Here is a 21,544-nt window from a genome sequence, read left to right as displayed (position 1 = left end):
TTAAGAAAGCGAGATATAGAGGTGGAGAAGTGTAAGGAGGGTATTCCAGAGCTCGGGGCCCACAGACAATTAAGTCACGGCTGCTAATGGTGGAGAAATTAAAATTGAGGATGCATAACAGGCCATAATTTAAGAAGACCGGATATCTCAGAGGATTATGGGGCTTGAGGAGATAATGAAGGTAGGGATGGGCGAGGCCACGGAGGGACTTGAAAACAAGGATGAGAATTTTAAAACTGAGACCAAAGAGCCAACCCAGGTCAGTGAACATAGGGGTGAGACAGGAGTGGGACTTGTGAGTTAAGACACGTGCAGCAGGATTTTGGAAGATCTCAAGTTTATGGAGGATTACACAGCTGGCCTATGGGCGGCGAATGATAAGTACGGATTAGGAAGTAGGACTGGACAAAAAAGTAATTGCAAATTGCCTAGACACAAAGTCCGAAAAAATGCAGAATTTTACAGTCCCCCCCTGCTGGCAGTATCATCCGGTCCCCTGAAGTCAATGGAGTTTTGAATGGCTCAATGCATGTTCTGGCCCCACTGTGATGGGACTGTAAAAGTCTGCCCAATGTGTCCAGATTTTGTTTTTATTATAAAATAATCATGGAAATTGCCAGTAGTAAAAAAAAAACCGGGCAACTTCACTAATATTTTTGAATCTGAATACAGAGCTTGGATTATGGCAGTAAATTTCTCCATAAACCATCTGTGTAAGGCTGGTTCAGGTATTTGCTGTTGCAATGGAGACCTCAACGCTCTGGGGCCTGTATCTGTGCCCTCATTTTAAATGGTTACAGTCTAGTATTTCTTGCATTATTGCTGCAGTATTTCCATTCTTTCATAATTTGGTTCATTTGTTGCACATAATGAAGAGTTGATGCATTACAATCCCTAAGCCCACGTGAACAGGCAAACAATTAGAGCATTTCACACCTATTTTCGGGCTGTAATGGATTTAGGCCCCATTATGTTTGCTTAAAAATTCTCCTGCTCCTTTATTAATTCTGTAACAGCCTAAAGTCTCATTCCTTGAGATATGGCAATATCTGTACAGCTGAATACACTGGGAAGAACTTTCCCATTGGCAAATGGGGGTGGGGCCTGCTCGCCGACGTGTAAAATAACGCACGGTGACATTGGGTGGGTGTCCCGAAGTCACTACGCGTCATTTAGATTTTCAGTTCGGCGGACTGTCAAAGGCTTATTAAGGCCATTTAAAACTTAATTAACTCAATTTAATGAGCTGCCTGTCCAACCTGAAGGTTGGAGGGCAGGTGAAGAGGCCAGGCGGCCTTCGCGTTTCTCATGAAACCTCATCCACGGGCGGGATGAGGTTTCATTAAGTGTTTTAAAATCTAATAAAAATTTATACATTTACTCTTTGACAGGTCCCAGCTCATGTGATAGTGTCACATGAGGGGACATGTTTTAAAAGTGTTAAAAACCTTTATTTAAAACTTTAGTACTGAAGCAAATCTCCCTGAGACACCTCGGTGCCTTGGGGAGATCTCTGCGCTCTTTTGCGCGTGTGCACAAAAGAGCACAGGGAACCTCTTAGGGAACTCCACCACCCCCCACCCCAGCCTGCACAGGGAGCGCTCAGCGCTTCCGGGTGAGCATCACGCTGGGCGAGCCTTAATTGGCCCACCCACGTAAAATGGTGGCGCGGCGCCAATTGGGTTCGCGCCCACCCCCTACACAACCCCAACGGGGGGAAATTTCTGGCCACTATGATTGACTTAAAATCTAGCTGTGTTGATAATTTGAGTAACAATGCATGACTGCCTGTTTTCCATCCAGGAACTGAAGACAGGCTGATTGAAGGGAGGAAGAAAGACAAGCCTGCAGGTTGAGTTGCTCAATTTATGAACCATTTAACCTCAATTGTCCAACACAGGCAGACAAGTCCATTATTACTATTCATCGCTTACGGCTACTGTTAGAGCATGAACTGTCTTTCTTTTGGTTCTTTTGCAGCTTTCAGACATTATTTCGCCAGCTCAGTTGGAAAGTGCCCCACTGTCGGTAAGACACACCCCAAAGGGTGATTGACACTGCACTCATACGTGGGGGGGCATTTTCATTTGAAAGTATGGTAATGAGCCAATTGAGTAAACGTTGCTTGGCGTGCTTCCACATTCGATTATCTTAATGCTGCAGTGTAGGCACAAGCCTCAGACAGCACATGAACAATTTATCCCAGCTCGCAAATCCTGCAGAAGGAATGGAAATCAAGTAGCAGCTTTTCAAAAGAAATTTGCGATTAATCGCGTGGCCCTTAATGTATTGGCACAATATCAGCTCGGCAAACCTCCAGGTGTCCCAGAGGAGCAGGGACTCTATCATCATGTCAATGATGCCCTGTGTGGAAGTGCCTGAACACAGCTCTAATATCAAGGGAAACAGAAAGCAGAGAACATTTAAAGGCAGAATTTTTACTGACCTGACCTGGGAGCAGGGTGCCTCTTGATGGGGGGAGATAAGTAACCCTATGGGCAGGTGATGGTGAGCGTTGGTGGGGGGAAGGGGAAGGGCATGATGGTTGGGGAAGATATCGGTGACCTTGGAGGAAGTGGGAAGGAAGGTCGTGTGGCAGGGAGAAGTGCCTGATTGTGGAGGCTCTGCAAGAGGATCTGGGGCTAGCTGTGAGGGCACTCACCTTCTGAATCCACCAAGTCCGACCCTTCGTGAAGCTGCCGGGTTACCCAATTCTGGCGAAACCTGGACAACTAGAGTTGAAGGTGAAAACCTGAATGGCAATGAGGCCCACATCCTCATTATCATATTTAAAGCTGCAACCCACCTTTTGGATTGGGTTGGTTTCCTGTCCGCCATCTGCCAGGAGTTAAAGCTGGAAACGCAGGTTTAGGTCATGAAGCAGATTCTTGAAATTTTAACACCACGTCACCACCCCTGAACTATATGGCCCTGATTTCTTAGGTGAAAATCCAGTCCTAAGAGTCACCCAAGCAGTACTTTGCACCTTCTAGTAAAGTGTTCAAGAGTGATCTTAATCTGTGACAGAGGCCTGCAGCTGAGAATAGTTTGCCCAAATGCACATCTGGGCGGGGAATGGCCTTTCATAAAGCGAAGCTCAAAGGAGAGAAAAGAAGAAAATAGAAGTTTCTAAAAAAAAAAAATTACACCATTAAACAATTAAGACCCAAGCAGTAATTATGGAGAACTCTGAGAAAGGGCAGAAATAACCTTACATTTTGTATGCACTAAACGAGAATAGCAACCTAAAAGGAACAGAGTTGGCACTGACCAAAAACGTCCTGTTGATGACAAAAAGGTTAAATATCCTGGCGCTCCTAATGATCGCAACATTTGAAAGGTACAACATTACCTCCGTTCAGCGCAACCTACTCAGCACCTCCATGTAATGTAATGAATATCACTTGGGAATCATGAGCAGGAGCCGTGTATCCCTCCCTGCCCGTGTCCAATGCCATCACTCTGTTACTTACCTTGCCAGAGCTTAAAAATAAGTTAAACTTAAATAATTCAAATCTCGTGTATATTATAGATATCAACAAGGAATTGGCAGTGAGTTCCAGGCAATAGTTCAATCCTGAAGTTCTGCTAATGCTTATAAAACAATTGAGCTTTGCTTATGATGTGACACAGCAGCAGAACAGCTTTATTACACTTTCGCCTGACTGCCAGATGTTTCTTTTGCCTGCATTCATTGACGAAAGGGCTTTACCTAAAACAGTAATATATTATTTCATTTTTCACATGCTGACGGACCTCAGAGTCAGACCTCACAGGAGGAGGCCTTTCAATCCATCATGTCTGTTCTGGCTCTTTGAAAGAGCTTTCCGATTAGTTCCACTCCCCCTGTTCTTTCCCCAAAGTTCTGCAATCGTTTTTTTCCTTTGAGTCATTATCCAATTCGCTTCTGAAAGTTATTATTGAATCTGTTTCCATCACCCTTCCAGATAGTGCACTCCTAATCACAACAACTCGCTATGTGAAAACATTTCTCCTCATCTCATGGAAAAACTCAGCAGGTCTGGCAGCATCGGCAGAGAAGAAAAGAGTTGACGTTTCGAGTCCTCATGACCCTTCGACAGAACTTGCGTTCGAGTCCAAGAAAGAGTTGAAATATAAGCTGGTTTAAGGTGTGTGTGTGGGGGGCGGAGAGATAGAGAGACAAAGAGGTGGAGGGGGGGGGGGGTTGGGGGGGTGTGGTTGTAGGGACAAACAAGCAGTGATAGAAGCAGATCATCAAAAGATGTCAACGACAATAGTACAATAGAACACATAGGTGTTAAAATTAAAGTTGGTGATATTATCTAAACGAATGTGCTAATTAAGAATAGACGGTAGGGCACTCAAGGTATAGCTCTAGTGGGTTTTTTTTATATAATGGAAATAGGTGAAATAGGTGGGAAAAGGAAAATCTTTATAATTTATTGGAAAAAAAAAGGGGAAGGGGGAAACAGAAAGGGGGTGGGGATGGGGGAGGGAGCTTACGACCTAAAGTTGTTGAATTCAATATTCAGTCCAGAAGGCTGTAAAGTCCCTAGTCGGAAGATGAGGTGTTGTTCCTCCAGTTTGCGTTGGGCTTCACTGGAACAATGCAGCAAGCCAAGGACAGACATGTGGGCAAGAGAGCAGGGTGGAGTGTTCTCCGCCAATGCTGCCAGACCTGCTGAGTTTTTCCAGGTAATTCTGTTTTTGTTTTGGATTTCCAGCATCCGCAGTTTTTTTGTTTTTATCTCCTCATCTCATCTCTGGCTCTTCAGCCAATTGTGTTAAATCCATGTGTCTCCTACCAATGGAAAGACCTTCTCCTTATTTACTCGATCAAAATCCTTCATAATTTTGAACACCTCGATCGAATCTCCCTTAAACTTCTCTACTTTTAAGAGCACATTCATAGCCCCTCTAGTTTCCCCATGTTATTGCAGTCCCTCATCGCTGGTGCCATTCTGGTAAATCTCCTCTGCACTCTCTCCAATGCCATGATATCCTTGTATTCAAGATCTGCTGTGTATTCCCAGCATTTTTGATTATTATTTCAGACCTGTAGTTTTCTTTTCCTTTTTATCTGTGCTATGATCTCAGTAGAAAGCAGCAACATTTTAATTTTTTTAGAATCCAAAAACCCAGGAACTTACTAAAAGAAAGAAGCCACAAGGTTCACAGTTTAAATCAAAGGCATTTTACTGCACAAAAACCAAAGAAAATGAATACTAATAAATATACTCGATCTTAAATAGTCAGTTACATTAAAGATATTAAAAGTACAATGAACTGTTACTTATACTTTCCTTCCACACTCAAGTTACTTACACCCCAAATAATTCAAGTCAGAGACTTTCCAAAGTTGGAAGATTAACTACTTTGTTTGAGGACTGTTTCAAAGATTCATATAAGGGCTGCGGTTTTTTGGTCTTCCACTTACATCCTGCAAAGTTGTCCCTTCAAATCTCCTCCAACTGTCCTATGATGGCAGACTCCCCATGCATCTCTAGCTCCTAAGCGTAGCCAACTTGAGTCAGAGCTCTCCTGCTTCTAATATTCTTTAACTTGGAAGTCTTGAAGCTAAAACTCTCTATCTCTCTTTCCTCGGCTTGGCTATCCCAGAAGTTCAACTCACTCTTGGGAATCCTTCAGTTAACAAGAGTTTTTATCTCTTTTAGCCAACATGTAAAATTTCAACTGAACTTTGAAAGAGATGTTTACTCTTCTGCAGCCAGCTTGTTCTCAAGTGGCTCTGGCTGAACACAGAGCCACACTCAGAGTTGACTCACCCCTACAATTAACATGGTTGACCCTGTGCTATTCTATTGGTTATTTCTTGGGCAACCTGGTCACATGATTATTTACTGGAAGCCAGATGCCTTAACTAGAAATCATATCCTAGAGAAATCTAGAGCTGGATTTATTGGGGGATGGATGGGCACTGCTCACCCAATTCCTCCCACAAGAAGGAAAGTGCTTCCAAGTCGACTAACCTTAAATAAGGCTACCCGCTAGCGATGACATGCTCTGAGCGCCTAAACAAGCTGAGGGTTGGACTTCTGTCCCTCAGTGGGAGGAAGTCCCACTCTTGAGAGCTAGGTTAACCAGCAGCTCTCAGAGTCCTAGCAGTGCCAAAACTCAGCAGTGGGTGCTGCTGGAACTGCAAGCAATTCCCAGGATGAAGAGGACATGGTCACTGGAGAGAAGCAAGTCTGGAGTTTTAGATGGGGAGGGATCAGGGAGCCCAGGGAAGTATGGGGTGGTGAATGGGTGGGGGTGGGTTTTGGAGGCCAGGCAGGGAAGAACAAAGGGGAATGGGGTAACATCTTGGGTGGAGTACACTGGATACACACAAATGATATGCCCCTCTTGCTTCCTGCCTTTTCAACAGTTTAAAAAACAGCCTTCCCACTCTCACCCGCCTGTCACTGCCCAGTATTTTAGGTGGATTTGAGTACCTTAAGTGGGCAGTAATTGGCCACTTAAGGCCCTCAATAGGCCTAAGGGCAGACGGGCCATTGAGCACCTTGCCCACCTACCCCTCCCATAGTATGGGAATCAGGTTGGAGGTGAGCAGGAAGGCGGTGGCCTAACCGTCATATTTTATGTGCCCTTGCACCCCCCTGCCGAAAGCATGCCTGGTGGGGAGCTGTAAAATCCAGCCCCTGGTTCTTAAAGTGACAATCACCCCAAGATAAAATATAGTTTTTTTCCCCAAAACCCGTGGACAATCATATCTCTCTATATTTGCCTAGTGACAAAAGTCCTCAGGATAAAAGACTGCCTATACTGGTTAACTTGTAAAGGCAACACACATCACCACATTGTTCTCGGCAGAGGTTATCGAGAATTATTGTTTTATTCAGTGCTCACCTGAGTTGTGCTTCAGGAATAATGTCATCAATGACCACGTAAACCATCGCACCAGCAGCGAAAGCCAAGGCATAGGGCAGGACAGGCTCAGCAAAAACTACAGCAAAGGCACCAAATATTCCTGCCACTGGTTCAACCATACCGCTTAACTGACCATACCTTAATGACAGGAGAAAATCATCATGAGATTCACTGAAATAAAATACTGAAAGAAATTGAATTAAAGATTAGATATGAAATATGGGCACAACTGGTATTAACTGGATATCAATTGGAGGTTAATTGTATTCAGATGGTAAGCATTAAGTGGGCGGCTCAGCAACAGAGTGAAAGTACTTTTTGTTAGTTGGTTGAAGATGCATGATATGCTGTGTGTCTCTAAACAAAAGCTTTTCAGTGTAAAAAGACTAGACTCCAGTGTTCTATCCTTCATCGTCTGGCTGTCTTAATTCTAACTATTGGTATAAATTCAAATGCCAGAGAAGGACTGAAAATTCCAGTTTGGATTCTGTATGGATGGGAGGCCTGTCTTATTAAAATTAGAGCAGTGCCAATGTGCTGTAAGTTTTGCTGCCATCTAATGTCGTTACATCTCCAAAGATGGTTGAGTACAGTTGGAAAGCTAGCTCTCAGATCATGGAACCAAGTTACTGTAAAATAGGTCACTGTGGCCTCTAAGGATTATTAATTATCTTTCTCTTCTAATTTAGTGGTCATTTACTGCTGCTTTTCCATCGTGTATCTGTTTTGACATTTTTTCGCCATGTAGTTTGGTGACTGGGAAGGGAGTTGGAGAATGGGGATTCGATCACTCAAGGATGGAGCTTTGATCTCAATGCTCATTCTACCAACGACATGAGGAGAAAAATTTTGGGAAGCGAATGGTCACGATCTGGAATGCAGATTCAATCGCAGCTTTAAAAAGGGAATTGGATAAGGACCTGAAGGAGCAAAGAATTACAGGGCTACAGGAAAAGGGCGGGAGAGTGGGACTAGCTAAATTGCTCTTTTTCTTCCTTTGTCACGGAACGTCTTTTGAAATATGCACATTCTTTAACTGTTTGTTTAATGTCATGTTGACAGTATTAATAAAAGTGGCCTTCTATGTGTGGACACTCAAGATAGCAGGTCTTGAGACAAACGGGAAACTTCAGAAAGGCATAAACTTACTCGGACCGAGAAATGGAAGAAGCAGGAAATGAGGAAGAGGTTTGGAAGGTCGAGGTAATAGGTTTTGAGGAGGGCTTTGAAGAAGGAGATAAAAGACACAAGGCAGAAAGTCTTAGGAAAAATATTTTAAAATGCTGGGCTGAAACAGCAGAAGGCTCCCCAGCTGAAAGTGGAGAAAAATGGTGGAATGCAAAGGAAGTCAAAATCAGAAGGGCAGTGGGCATAGGGCAGACTAATGATGGGAGGGATGAGGGTATAGAGGGATTTGTAGTTAAGAATAAATGTTTTGATTGATTGATACAGAGAGAGATACGAGACCTGTGAAGCTCAGAAAGCTCAAGGGTATTAGGGATAGTGTGGGTTAGGAACAACCATCGAGATCTGCCAATTACCAACAAACAGAAGACAGAAACAGGGATATATTTTACTGGATGGGATATATTTTACTGGCTGGAACATTTCTGAAGAAAAAGGATTTAGTTGTCACCCCTAGGAATACCAGAGGGAAATTCTACCTCTACCTTCACAAACTAAATCTTGCCCCCAATAAAAGCACTGGGATTAAATCAGAGAAAAGTTATTCCAGGCACAAGTGTGTACATGTGCTCGTTGCCCAGACCAGACCTCTCATGTTGTTCAGTATCCACAAGACTGTGAGAAGCCGTGCCTGATAGGAATTATCAGGAAGCTCAGGATCTGCAGATAACACTAAGTATCTGCAGAGAAACCTGCTTTCTGTTTCTGTACAAACCACTCATATGTGACGACATGTTGGTATGTGATCAAAGCAGGCTGTGCTGAAAACAAAATGTTTTATCTCCCAAATAAAGACTGATTTGGTTGGGAAGGAGACAAAAAGTTAACTGCCAATAAGATAAGACAAAGAACAGCCAATCAGGGGGCTTGTGACTTCTTAGTTTCTTGTGGCAATGATCTCTGCTGTGAAGTCTCCCAATGCAATGTATGTAATGTTGCATTGTCATCTTTCATACACTGGCCTGGATCCTTTTACAGTACACCGCTGGAGAATGGTAACCCTTTCAGGGAACTTGTATGCCGCAGTGAACCTGGAAGAAGGTTTATCTTTTCTACGTTTATTCAGACAATACAAGAACTAATTTTGCAAATATGTGCACCTGATGGGGAGCTTTGCACACTGGCCATACCATACACACCCTCCTGGATCTGGTTCACGCTGCCTCTGGTTGCTTGGCATGTGCGGCTGGAGGACAAGGTAACCAGATAGCACCCAATTGTAAAATCAGTCTTTGCATGCACACCTCCAGCCCTTTGTAACGTATTCTCCATTTCTGTCAACCTCTCTTTTGGAATGCACCTTTGAGTTCCCCTGTCCGCGAAACTGCTCAATCCAAAAAGCAAAGCCTGTCAGAAGCCTGCAGTTGCCTCAAGTAGACCATTTGGTTCCAAAAATCCCTGAATAAATGTCACTTTCTGTATAATTCTTATTTATTTGCTCTGATTACTGGATGTCAGGCATGCATCCTAATAACTTAGAGGCAGTGGAGTGGTCAAGACTGGTGGTGGTGAGGTTGAGCCGGGTGTCATCATTGCACATGTGAATGCTGTGTTTTCGGATGATATCACCAAGGGCAGCATGTAGATGGGAAATAGGAGGCTTCAAGGATAGATTCTTGGGGGCACTAGAGGTAAGGGTGGTGCAGGAGTGGGAAGAGAAGTCACTGCAGGTGATTCTCTGGCTATGATTAGTTAGTAAGGATGGAACTGAGTGAGTGTAGCCCCCTAGCTGGATGACGTGGAGAGGTAACTGGCCTCTTAAATGAGACAGGTAAGTATTCTGCCATTATTTGAGCACGTTTTGCAGCAGGGCGCCATCAAGACTTCCATTTAAAATTCACATTCAGATTTTTAAATGGGTTAATTCTGATCTGATAAACTTGGTGAAGTACATCAGCTCCAGCTACTTAGCTTTCACTCACCAGAATGCTTTCCACGTGGACAGTCCTGCGCCTCGCAATGGCAAACTGACAGCAAGACCTTCTGGGAAATTTTGCAGTCCAATTCCGATTGCTAAGTTCCTATTAACAAGGAATAAAAATGATTTAATTAAATGATGCACAGGTGATGCCAACTCAATAACCTGAGGTAAAATTTGCGCATTTTGCAGTGAGTAATGGGATTCAAAGGAAAATGGTAATCTTTATTGCTGCTTCTCCTCTACCGGTCTCTAATGATAAGTGGTCATGAGATGGGATCTTGAATTTCTCCTTGAGCTTTTATTGTTTATGTTAGGAAGCGAAGCACTCATAATCCAGAAATGAGAGAATTATTTATGTGTTACAAGGTGCTCCTCACTCCAGGAATGAACACTGTAGTCTATGGAATTTGACTTTGCTTGAAAAATACATTTCTAATTAGTGGCTGTTACCTGCATCTAAAAGGAGCAGTCGGCTACTAAGATTCATAAGAAACCCTTGTGAGACAGCTCTCTCAGAAATGCCATCTAGGAAGCAGGGACTTAACATTTTTGTGGCCAGTCAAGGTGTGGCTGACATTTCTGAATTGGAATTCCCAGTGACGAAAGCAATAGGTATGGCTTACTGCCAAATTCATCATGATCACCTTTTGTGGACAAGTGCTTGAGCTGTTCAGTCTTGGGACAGGTGATTAATTGCCTATAGCTGGCATTTAAGGCAGGGTTAACTGTACAGTCTTCATTATGTTATTCCACATGCACAGAATTACTTCAAACAGAATGATGAATATGCAACTTTGGAACTGTGGCATGTAAACAAATCCAATCACAGACCTGATACTTCACTTGTGCTTATCAGCAAAAGTATTTTTCCAGTGTGAAGTTTGCGTGTGCATTATATTTTATACTCTTTCATTGTTATAAACCTATGTGTTGATCTGAGAGATATTACTTCAGAATACCTTTTGAATAAAAGTTGCCAGCCTACATAACCATGAAGCTCAATGATAATCCAATCACAGAATTGTTACAGTGTGGCAGGAGGCCATTTGGCCCATTGTGTCTGCACCGGCTCTCTGAATGAGCAACTCACCTAGTACCTGATCAGGAAACTATCATAAAACACTGACAGCATTATCGCTCACAATTTGAATTTTCAGGTACATTTAGTGATACACAGGGGATGAATGTACCTGGAATTTCTACGCATCACAGTTTATCACTTGCAGAACATTACATTTTAAAAGAGTGCCAGGGATCAATTGTGCACCAGACCTGGAGACTGGTCTCATTCAATGCTTTTTGTTGTTTTGATATTCTGCTATCCTATAACCTTTTGAGAACTCAACCCTCCCGACAACATTCTTCCTATTGTTTAATAGCCGCTGAAGTTCACATCCTGTGTCACCTTTCCACACACGTTGAAAGGAAAAACGACGCAAACATTGAGGGGACAGAATATGCTTTAGGAACCATACTGCTCTTGAATAAACCCACAAAACAGGAAAATTAAAGCAAAAATTAAACTTTTTAAAAACTGATATCAATTCATCAAAGCACAGCAAATGTAGCTCCTGAAGCTGAAATAAATGATGGTCGGAAGTAGTTTAAGAGCAAATATTTGCTGTTTTTCAACATCACGAAACTGCTTTATTTAGTTGGAAACAAAATTTTCTATGCATGGGTAAAACTGAGTTGCAGTCAAAATACATAGTACTGCTTATAGGAGCTAAAGGCCTAATAAAAGAGGCACTCCACTGTTGCTCTGTATAACATACCTATTTATTACACTATGTGTATAACATACCTATATACTACATTATAAATGTAGCAATTAAAAAACAAAATTAAGCTTCTATTAAAGAGTAGCTGGGTGCCATGGATGGGCATGAGACAGGTATATACTTGTAGGTTTGCACATACTGTCCTCCCAGTCTCAGCCAGGTTTTGGGAAAGGTATTTCTTCACGCCACACTTGTTGAAGAGACAACTAGAAGCTGTGATGAGACAAGAGTCGTGTAGTGTAGGTATCCTGGAAGGCTGAGATCAAATGGGGCTGTAAGCCTTCTTCACGTGACTGTGTCTTGTGAAATAAAGAGAAATGAAGGCCATCTTTATACATCTCATAAGCAGTTACACAGCATGATAGGCAGAATCCTGGAAGCAGGTATATACTTACCCACTAAGTGCAAAGGGTGGTAACCAGGGGAAAATAAATGGGAGCATTTTAATATACTGACAAGACGGCCCAGTAATATTCCACCACTGTTGCATGATTCAGTCCATACACGATGGTCTGTTTGATAAAAGTTCAGTCTGAACAGTGCCAAATGAAGTTACCCGTCAAATCCATTAAAACATGTGGCCTCTCAGGATAAATAATGGTAAGCTACGACTCAGTGGAAAATTCCATGGCTTTGTTCCAACCCTGCCCCCACCCCCTGTGACAGTGCTGAGTAACATCAACAGTGGGAGGTTATATGTGGGCCCTTTGTCATGAAGCTCATTTATTTTTCCCTTGCTCATCAAGGGGTGTTTTTATAAAGATGTGTCTAGAGCAGACAGAATAATTTCAAATAACTTCTCCCTTCACCTTGAGTTTTTCCAGAGTCAGGAACTATCATCGCGCTGAAGACTTGGACCATTTCCATTGTTGTTCTTCCCAGCTGGGGGGATGACAGGGGTCTGCTCGGTTAGGGAACGCAAAAATCGACAGAATCTCTGCTTCTGATCGCTACACAGAGTTCTGCCAGAAAGTGGATAGTGGCAGATGGGAAACCATATGGGATTTTGGCTTGGGTTAATCCTCAATGCAGTTGACCAGTCTCCTGGCAATCATCGCTTAAGCTCACATAAACAAGCTTTACTTTAGTATCCTGAGAGGGACCTGCTCTTGACCTCTCTCTTCCTCTTGCCTTGGGCGAATCACCTAAGGTCTTTGCTTTGTGCCTCCCCACGCCGCCCAAAATGTAGTCGCAAGCCTGTGTCCAACATTCGATGACTTTGGCCGCTTCCCAACTAAGTCCACCCTTCACATGTTAAGTTAACCTGAGGCTATCGGGTAGTGCAAAAGTAGTGACACTACTTCAAAGAACAGCCGGAGAGTTCTGCCCATGTCCTGGTCAAACATTTATGACTAAGCTAAAAACTAAAAATGGTTCATCAGGTTATTATCACTCCTTGCGGGACTTTGCTGCAAACATATTAGCTGTCGCGGTTTCTACATTATTACCGTCACTACACTTCAAAAATACTTAATTGGCTGTAAAGTGCTGAGGGACATCCTGAAATCAGGAAAGGCACCATGTAAATGCAGGTCTTTTCTTTCTACCACATGATAGAAATGGCATTGGAATGGTGGTGGGTGCTGGGGGGGTGGGGAGGAGGAGGTGGGGTTGGGCCGGGGAATTATCCAACCAGATATCTTGGCTTTATAGTTCAAAACAAATATCCAATCACCATGCACGCAAGAGCATTAAAACTGAGTGGAACCTAAACTGGTGAGGACAGTTATAGGTTTTTGAAAACAAATCATTGGTTCTGACAACATAAGGGCACTCCAAACAGTCCTTTGTAGCTGAGCTCTTGAGGGCAATAAGCTGCGCATATGGCATGAGCTGCAGATGATTTCAAGTAATGAAAAGCTGCTTTGCTTTGCGTTCTTTGGCTTGCTTTGCCTGCTGGCTCAGCTTCAAGATCCTGCCCCAGAATGAAACAGATAAATTGGAGCTAGTCACGGAAAGGCTGCTGCAGCCTGCATGCATTCTTCTTATTGTGTAAGCTGAGCCAACACCTACTGGCACTTTGATTATCATTCCTGTGCTGCCAAGTTTTTGGACACCAGAACTCTGTACTGTATTAAAAGTAACATGTTTCCATTAGTCTTTGTCCTGTTTCCCAGTGAACTCTGTGTCTCACATTTCGAGGCACCCGTACATTTCTCCAGAGCACACATGCACCTCTGCATACATTTCAATAGCTCAGAACTAAAATAAGGATACAACATCTTCTTTGACACACTCAGTTCAAGCTTTGTCAGTTGGCTGAATCAAAGAGGTGACCTATAGCATTTAAAGTAAATTATTCTAATGACTGGTTCTTCTGGGACGTATTTAGGAACGCTGAATTGGGGGCTTCCAACACGCTGTCGGGGAGTTTTTTTCTTTGAAAGGACCGTGGTAGATTGAGCAGTACAAATTTTTTTGTGTGTGTGCTTTTCTCAACACAGTCTGTGTGGTCCCATATAAAAAGGGAAGCTGTCCTATTCAACATTTTGTGCTTTAAATTTTACAGTTAGTAGAGTTGTCAATATCAATTTTAAACTTATTTTCTGGCAACAGCCTGTTTTAATGTACAGTCCATTCATTACTCTCACAGTTTTTGTCTTGCATTAACCACGTTTATTAACAGCTTCACCTGACTGATGAAAGGTAGCTTAACCACCAGAATGGTGCTAAGCTGCCTCAATTGTTAGCGTAACCACAGTAGTCATTAGGCTCTCTCAATGGCTCAATAAATAATGCATCACCAAGTGGTGCATTCAAGCACATCGATCACAAAGGGACCAGGTTCAATGTCTGACCATTTACAGTATTAACTGATCTTTACTGAGCAAAGGTGGGACTACAACTATTGGTCCTGGTATCCTAGATAAGATAACAATGAAATCAGGCAGAGTTCCCTTGCCTTACTTATAGCCAGTGACCCCTTAGGGAAGTATGGATGTTTGGATAAGGAAAGGATCAAGCTGAGCTGGGATGCCCTCCACAACCTGTTAACTGTCCTGGTTCACACATTGAGAATCATTTGAATATAAACACAGACTACACACAGTTAGCCAAAAATGACAAGAAATAAGTTGCACAGCCCACAGGTTCACGCCTACGATATCACTGTTATGTCCAAATGCACATTGGAATAAAGGACTGAGAGCCCATTGAATCATAAGGTGACAGCTTGGACACAGTATATTTAGGCACTATGGGAGGGGAGGGGAGTTGAATTTTAATTGGATTGCCATAATGCTGGTTTAAACTGGCTTTACATTGCAGAACTTCACTTAAATCGCTAGATTCTAATAAATTACCAAATGCACTGACTCAACCTCTGTCTGTATTTCACCAGCTGCTCAGTTATCTCAGATGACCCAGTACAATGCTGCAGAAACAGCAACTAGATGCATATGTGACATTTAGTATGTCGTACACTCACACTGCCTCAGCTGAGTTCCAATGACTAACAAAGGAAATGAAATCAGGAAACACCTTTTTCTTCTCTGTCATTTTGGACGGTGCAGTCTTGGTTCAGGTAAATTCTCTTTCATTCTGGCCAAGAAGCCCCTTGTGATGCATACTGAGTCAGCAGGTTTGCAATTCTGATCTCCTCAATCAGAATCTTGTCACGTTTCCCGAGTCCAATGCAAAATTGAACAAGAACACTCATTATACTGGCAGGGATTTGGATGCATTGTATTCTCCTCAAACCAGCAGGTGCTTGAATGCACTCTTACCATAACTTAAAAGGGCCTGTACACACGCTTTCCCATTATAGGGTCTCAAATGTGCCCTACCCCATCATTTGCAAGGACATTCGTCAGCTTTCACTGCAGCTAGCTGTTGCTGGCCTGTCTTCTCAGCTCCAGTGAATGATGTGTACTGAGAAGGTGAGATTGGTGTACAAGATATTGAAAAATCAGTGTCTGAGTAAAGAACAAAGAACAAAAAGACTTCTGGGGCAATTTTCATTCGTTTTAGAGGTTTTTGTATTAAATCAGAGAGGGAATTTCTGAATCATTGTGAGATGAATTTGAAAGATCGTTATGGTACAGCTATGTTGGAGATTGGCTGCTGCAATGAATTATTGCATTACCCTTTCACCTCTGGAATCCTGGTTTAATTTCAATCCAACCTAATGAGGTGAAAGTCCCTCTTTGCCAACTTTGAAAGCTTCGTTTAACATGAGTTTAGGCATTCTCAAACCCAGCTACAGACCCACAGAAGAAAAGTGCTGATAATTAAGTTAAAATGAGGCAGTACCCCTATGATCTTTTTGGGGTGACCATTTTTTCAAGGTCACAGGGCTTCATCGTTTGTGAGTGAACCTGACACATTTTCTCAGGCAACAGCTGGAAGAGTGACAGATGCAACTTGATAGTGGGGCTTGTGGTGGGAGTGGTGCAGGGGAGGGAGGGGGGAAGCGGTGACAAGAGAAAGAACCTAGTGGGTTAGTAGCAGACAGCTAGCGTATTTTGGATTTAGTATGCTTGTATATAGGATCAAAATCAGATATCAAATGTGGCATAACTCAGGTAAAAGCCTTCTTGCCAGATGTTTGCTGGAAGGTAATGGTGATTGGATAATTTTTACATTGGAAAATGGTTTCCAGTGGTGTTCCACAGGGCTCTGTGTTGGGGCCCTTGCTGTTTGTTGTATATATTAATGACTTAGACTTAAATGCGGGAGGCATGATTGGGAAATTTGCAGATGACACAAAAATTAGCTTTGTAGTTGATAGTGAAGAGGAGAGCTGTCAACTCCAGAATGATACCAATGATTTGGTTGAGTGGGTGGAGGGTGGCTAATGGAATTCAAGACGGAAAAGTGTGAGGTAATGCATTTGGTGAGGGCAAACAAAGCAAGGGAATACTCAATAAACGGGAAGTTACTGAGAGGGGTTGTGGAAGTGAGAAACCTTGGGAGTGCATGTCCACAGGTTCCTGAAGGTGACAGGACAGGTGGATAAGGTGGTAAAGAAAGCATATGGAATGCTTTCCTTTATTGGGTGAGGTACTGAATACAAATGCAAGGACATAATAATGGAACTGTATAAAATGATGGAACTGTATAAAATGCTGGTTAGGCCACAGCTGGAATTCAGTGTACAGTTCTGGTCACTACATTACAGGAAGGACATAATTGTTCTGGAGAGAGTGCAGAGGAGATTTACAAGAATGTTGCCAGGGCTTGAAAATTGCAGCTATGAGGAGAACAGAATGCTAAGGGGTGACCTAATTGAGGTGTACAAAATTATTAGAGGCCTAGATGGGGTAGACAGGAAAGACTTGTTTCCCCGAACTTAAGGGTCAATCACCAGGAGGCATAGATTTAAGGTGATTGGTACAAGAATTAGAGGGGACATGAGGAAAAACATTTTCACCCAGAGGGTGGTAGGTGACTGGAATTCACTGCCTAAGTTGGTGGTTGAGGCTGAAAGGCTCAACTCATTTAAAACGTACCTGGATCTGCATCTGAAGTGCTGTAACCTGCAAGGCTATTGACCAGGTGCCGGAAAATGGGATAAAATGAGTGGCTAGTTTCCTTTTTCTCTTTTTGGCCAGCGCAGACACAATGGGCTGAATGGCTTCTTTCTGCACCATACTGTTTCTATGGTTCTATGAACCTGGGACAGAAAAGGCAGATTCCTTACAAAGGTTCTAGTCACCTCCTGCTTCCAACCAATTGAGATAATGGATTGCAAGATCACAAAGACCAATAACTGGTAACAGAAATTCTACCTGTTTGACCCGTAGACCACAGGGGCCTTTATGTCCCTTCCCCCCTCATCATCAGTCGACTGCACAATTGTCACTCCTACCTGGCAGAAGCTGCATCCCACCCCTTCACTTCACGATGAGAGCTTGGATCTGCCCACAATAAATGTGTAGATGAAGCACCCATCAGGACATCGGCCAACTGGGAACTATCAGGACATATCACATCCGTCCCCAGGAAAACAAAGTGAAAACCAGAGGTAGATATACGCTAATAGGAATATCCTGTTCACAGCCAGGCATAGATAGTAACATTATCAGTCCAAGTACATCGAACTGCTTAGAGATTCAGAATAAATTAATTGGAGCTGTAAAATGCACATCCATCCCAGTTGCTGCCATTAGCCCGATCTACTCTCCCCCAAGTGTGGTGTATGAAAGACATATAATGGCCTTACAAAATATCTGTTCGCAAGGTTTTAAAATCATTTTTTAAAAAAAAGTTTCTGGACACCATATGCACAATGTGATTAATGACCGGTTCTTACTATTGCAGTGGTAATCTGTTCATTGTTCATCTAACATCTCATTACTCACACTGCTGCCAACCATCCACTGAGCATACAAGGTTCAAAATCTGGTAAGACTGTACTGTTTAATACTGCAAATCACCTCATATTGGGAAGACGAGGCTGCTGAGCTCTCAGAGATATTCTCATCTAATTACTATAAATGTAAATCAGGTCTTTTTTTCTGAATAATCCACTTTAACGTAATACACCAGACTGCTTCAGGGAAACAGGGGAAAGTCAGTAATAGAACATGGATTTCACCGCACTGTGGAGTGCTCCAAGTGCCATAGTCCACTGCCAAGTTTCAAATCCTCCACTGTGCTTTTTAAGAAACTATTTGGTTTAAAATCTGGTGGACCTGTTTTGCCCAGATGGTTCCTATATACAATATAAACATGATGCTACGCAATTTGTGAGCTGTTAGATCATGCTGTGAGGGGAAGAAGCAGCCACTGCAAGATCTAATAACGGGAAACTGGAGCTCCTGAGCACAAAAGTCTATCTGTTCATGGCTAGGAAGCGCCTCAACATCTGCAAATCAGTCTCGAGTACACATGCAAGGCAGATCTAGTTGGAACTTCCTGTTGAAGGGAAACATAATCGGACATCAAGCGCAAAGTACTTTCCAAGTTTCAAGCACGTATCGTTCTAGAGTGAGTGTCTATGTTAATAAAATGGACTTTCCAAGACTGAGGTCCAACTTGCCCAATACTTCACCTCATGGGGCAGAATTTTGAGTTTGGCGGGCGCGGTTAGCAGGCCCAAGAGCGGGCGGGAAACGGCCCGCCACCTACAATCGGCCCCTGGCCACGATTTCATGCTGGTGGGCCAATTAAAGCCCGCTGAGCGAGAATGGCGGCTCCCCAGTGGTTGGGAAGGGGCGAGCGGGGACAGGGGCCTATTGGCCGCCGGGTCCAATGGCAACCTGGCAGCCGGTTTAAAACAGGCACAGTTAGGCCCTGGAAGGCTGCCAGTGAGGAAAAGGTCTTCGGTGTTGTCAGCAGGAAGAGTAAAAGTTATGGATACAAATGCGGCTGCAGATGCCAGGTGGGAGGGCAGGTCGGGTGGGCACTCAGCCCCCTTTTTTTCTGAAGAGTGCCTCGCGGTCCTCCTGGAGGAGGTGGCTGCCAGGAGGGACACCCTTGTTCCCAGGGATGGAAGGAGGAGGTCAATGCACCTTATGGAAAAAGGCTGGGAGGAGGTGGCAGTGCTGGTCAGCAGCCATGTTGTGGTGCACTGCACCTGGGTCCCGTGCCACAAGAGGTTCAATGACCTGCTGCGGTCAGCAAGGGTGAGTACTGTGTTGGCATGGATCAGTGTGTTGAAGGGTTAAGGGCTGGCCATCCCCCCGTGGAGCTCAGGGGTGTTAGAATCTGAGTGCCAACTGTCAATGACGTCTGAGCTGGCCAAGGGGGTGAGCCCTGGCTGCTTGGACTCAGTGCTTTGCGGCTCGAGGGCCACGACTCGGATGCGCCCTGCGAGGTGTTCCTCAGGCAGGATTGGCCAGGCTGCAATAGTGCTGCAGGTAGAGAGTGGACTGATCTGCAATGTTTTGTTTATTTTAACTGTTCTGGGGTTGAAGACCAGAGAAGGTTCTGTTAATTTGTTTTGACTGTGAACATGAGATAAATTTTCTTTTGTCGTAATGGCCTGACTATGCATCACATTTCTTTATTTAATGTGGTGCAGGGTAAGTCAGTATGTAATGCTGGACGTGGATGGCTGGAAACTTTATTGCACAGGCACTGAGTGGACTTTGGGATCAAAGGAAAGGGCCATTCCAAACATCTGGGATGGAGGCGGCAGCCCTGGCGTGAGGTGGTAGTGCTTATTTAGCGGCCTAGCTGAAGAAGTGTTGGATCGAGGCATCCATGCCTTCCTGCCTTCCTGGAGGCTACAGAGATCTGTCTCCACGCCCTCAGTGTTCTCCTTATCGTGCTCCTCTTCTGACTCACTACTGGATTCATCCTCTGTGACCTGTTCATCTGCTTCAACATCCTCTTCCTCCAGTGGGTCTCCTCTTGCCAGTGCCAGATTGCAGGCAACGCAGCATGTGACCACTATCAGTGACACCCACTCATGGCGGGGGGGGGGGTTGAAGTGCTCCCCTTGAACTATCTAGGCATTGGAACTGAGTCTTCAGAAGACCTATGGTTCTCTCTATCGTCCTTATGGAGGCATAGCTCTTGTTATACCGCTGCTCTGCCTCTGTTCTTGGGTGGCGGAGAGATGACATAAACGACCTTTTCAAGGGATAGTCCTTGTCACCCAGCAGCCACCCATCCGGTCGGGCTGGAGCACTGAAGAGCCTCGGCACCTGGGGGTGTCTCAGGATGTAGGTGGCGTGGGAGCTGCCTGGGTGTCTTGCACAGACTTGTAAAATCAATAACCTGTGATCACACACTATCTGCACGTTCATGAAGTGGAATCCCTTCCTGTTGATGGAAGTACCCAGCTGACCCACTGGCGCCTTGATGGCCACATATGTGCTGTCTATTGCACTCTGGATGCGGGAGCTCCCAGTAATCGCTGCGAAGCCTCAGGCTCACTGTGCCTGACTGACCTCGTCCGTACAGGAATGAACGAAAGTCAATACCCACCTGAACTGTGGACAGCTGATTGGGAGACTCCACACAGATCCCCCAGTGACTCCTGGAAAGAGCTGGAGGCATAGAAGCTGAGGGCCACTGTGACCCTCAGAGCCGCTGGCATGTGGTATCCACCCACACAGTTGGAGCTGATCTCAGGCTCAATCATCTGACAGATGAAGGTCACTGTCTCCCTTGAGAGGCGGATCCTCCTTCAGCATTGCACCTTGGACATATTGAGGCAGCTGCATCGCTGCCTGTAAACCCTGGCAGCAGGATAGTGGCGTCTTCTTCAGCCCCTACTGCTTTGGACTGCCAGCTGGCCCTGCCCCCCTTGTGCCTGCTCCTCTCCTCCCACAGGTCCCTCCCCTGGAAGCTGCATAGGGACACCTGCCCTGCTCTCGAATCTGCCCCTCTCTTCCTCCTCAGAGGAGGTGCCATCAGCGGAGACCAAAATCCCCATTACCAGGGTAACAGAAGGCTGTCTGATACATGGAAGGGTCCACACGGTCTGAATTCTCTGGGGTCCTTGGAGATACCAAGGAGACCTGAAATGAAGCCTGGAAATGCTAACAATGAAGCCCCGAACAGAGATGAAGCTGCCAAGTACCAATAAATCACCAGCAGCAAAGTATCTACCAAACTCCTCACTACTCACACTGGCAATGCTGCTGACCCTTTTTATCCTGCCCAAAGATGGGGTTTTTGAAATTGCCAGCTGGCCACCTGCCCATTTTGCCTGTGCGACGAGTGTGAAATCGCACGGGCGCGAAAAATCGCCATCAATTGGCTTTTTAATGGCCTTAATTAGCCTCTTAATGAATGGCGGGTGTGGCTCTGGCACCCACTCGCGCCCGCTGGCCGAAATATCGCGCGAGTGCACGATGACATGGGGGCACTCACCCGACATCATTGCGTG

The 21,544-nt window shown here is 44.4% G+C and overlaps 1 protein-coding gene across 5 annotated transcripts in view; it reads right to left on the bottom strand.

The window, feature by feature from the left end:
- The window catches only part of LOC121293600 (zinc transporter ZIP11-like), a 647,737-nt gene that overhangs the window by 7,934 nt on the left and 618,259 nt on the right, over nucleotides 1-21,544 (bottom strand). For all 5 annotated transcript variants that reach the window (XM_041216688.1, XM_041216686.1, XM_041216687.1 and 2 more), the window contains 2 exons: nucleotides 9,981-10,079; nucleotides 6,853-7,011 (listed from right to left, as the gene is read on the bottom strand). In XM_041216688.1, the coding sequence (XP_041072622.1) occupies nucleotides 6,853-7,011; nucleotides 9,981-10,079 (258 nt within the window). The remainder of the gene's footprint in view (nucleotides 1-6,852; nucleotides 7,012-9,980; nucleotides 10,080-21,544) is intronic.

Source organism: Carcharodon carcharias, chromosome 22 (assembly GCF_017639515.1).
Source record: "Carcharodon carcharias isolate sCarCar2 chromosome 22, sCarCar2.pri, whole genome shotgun sequence".
NCBI lineage: Eukaryota > Metazoa > Chordata > Chondrichthyes > Lamniformes > Lamnidae > Carcharodon > Carcharodon carcharias.
Note: the sequence above shows the minus strand (reverse complement) of the source record. Positions and strands in the feature narration are given on the sequence as shown.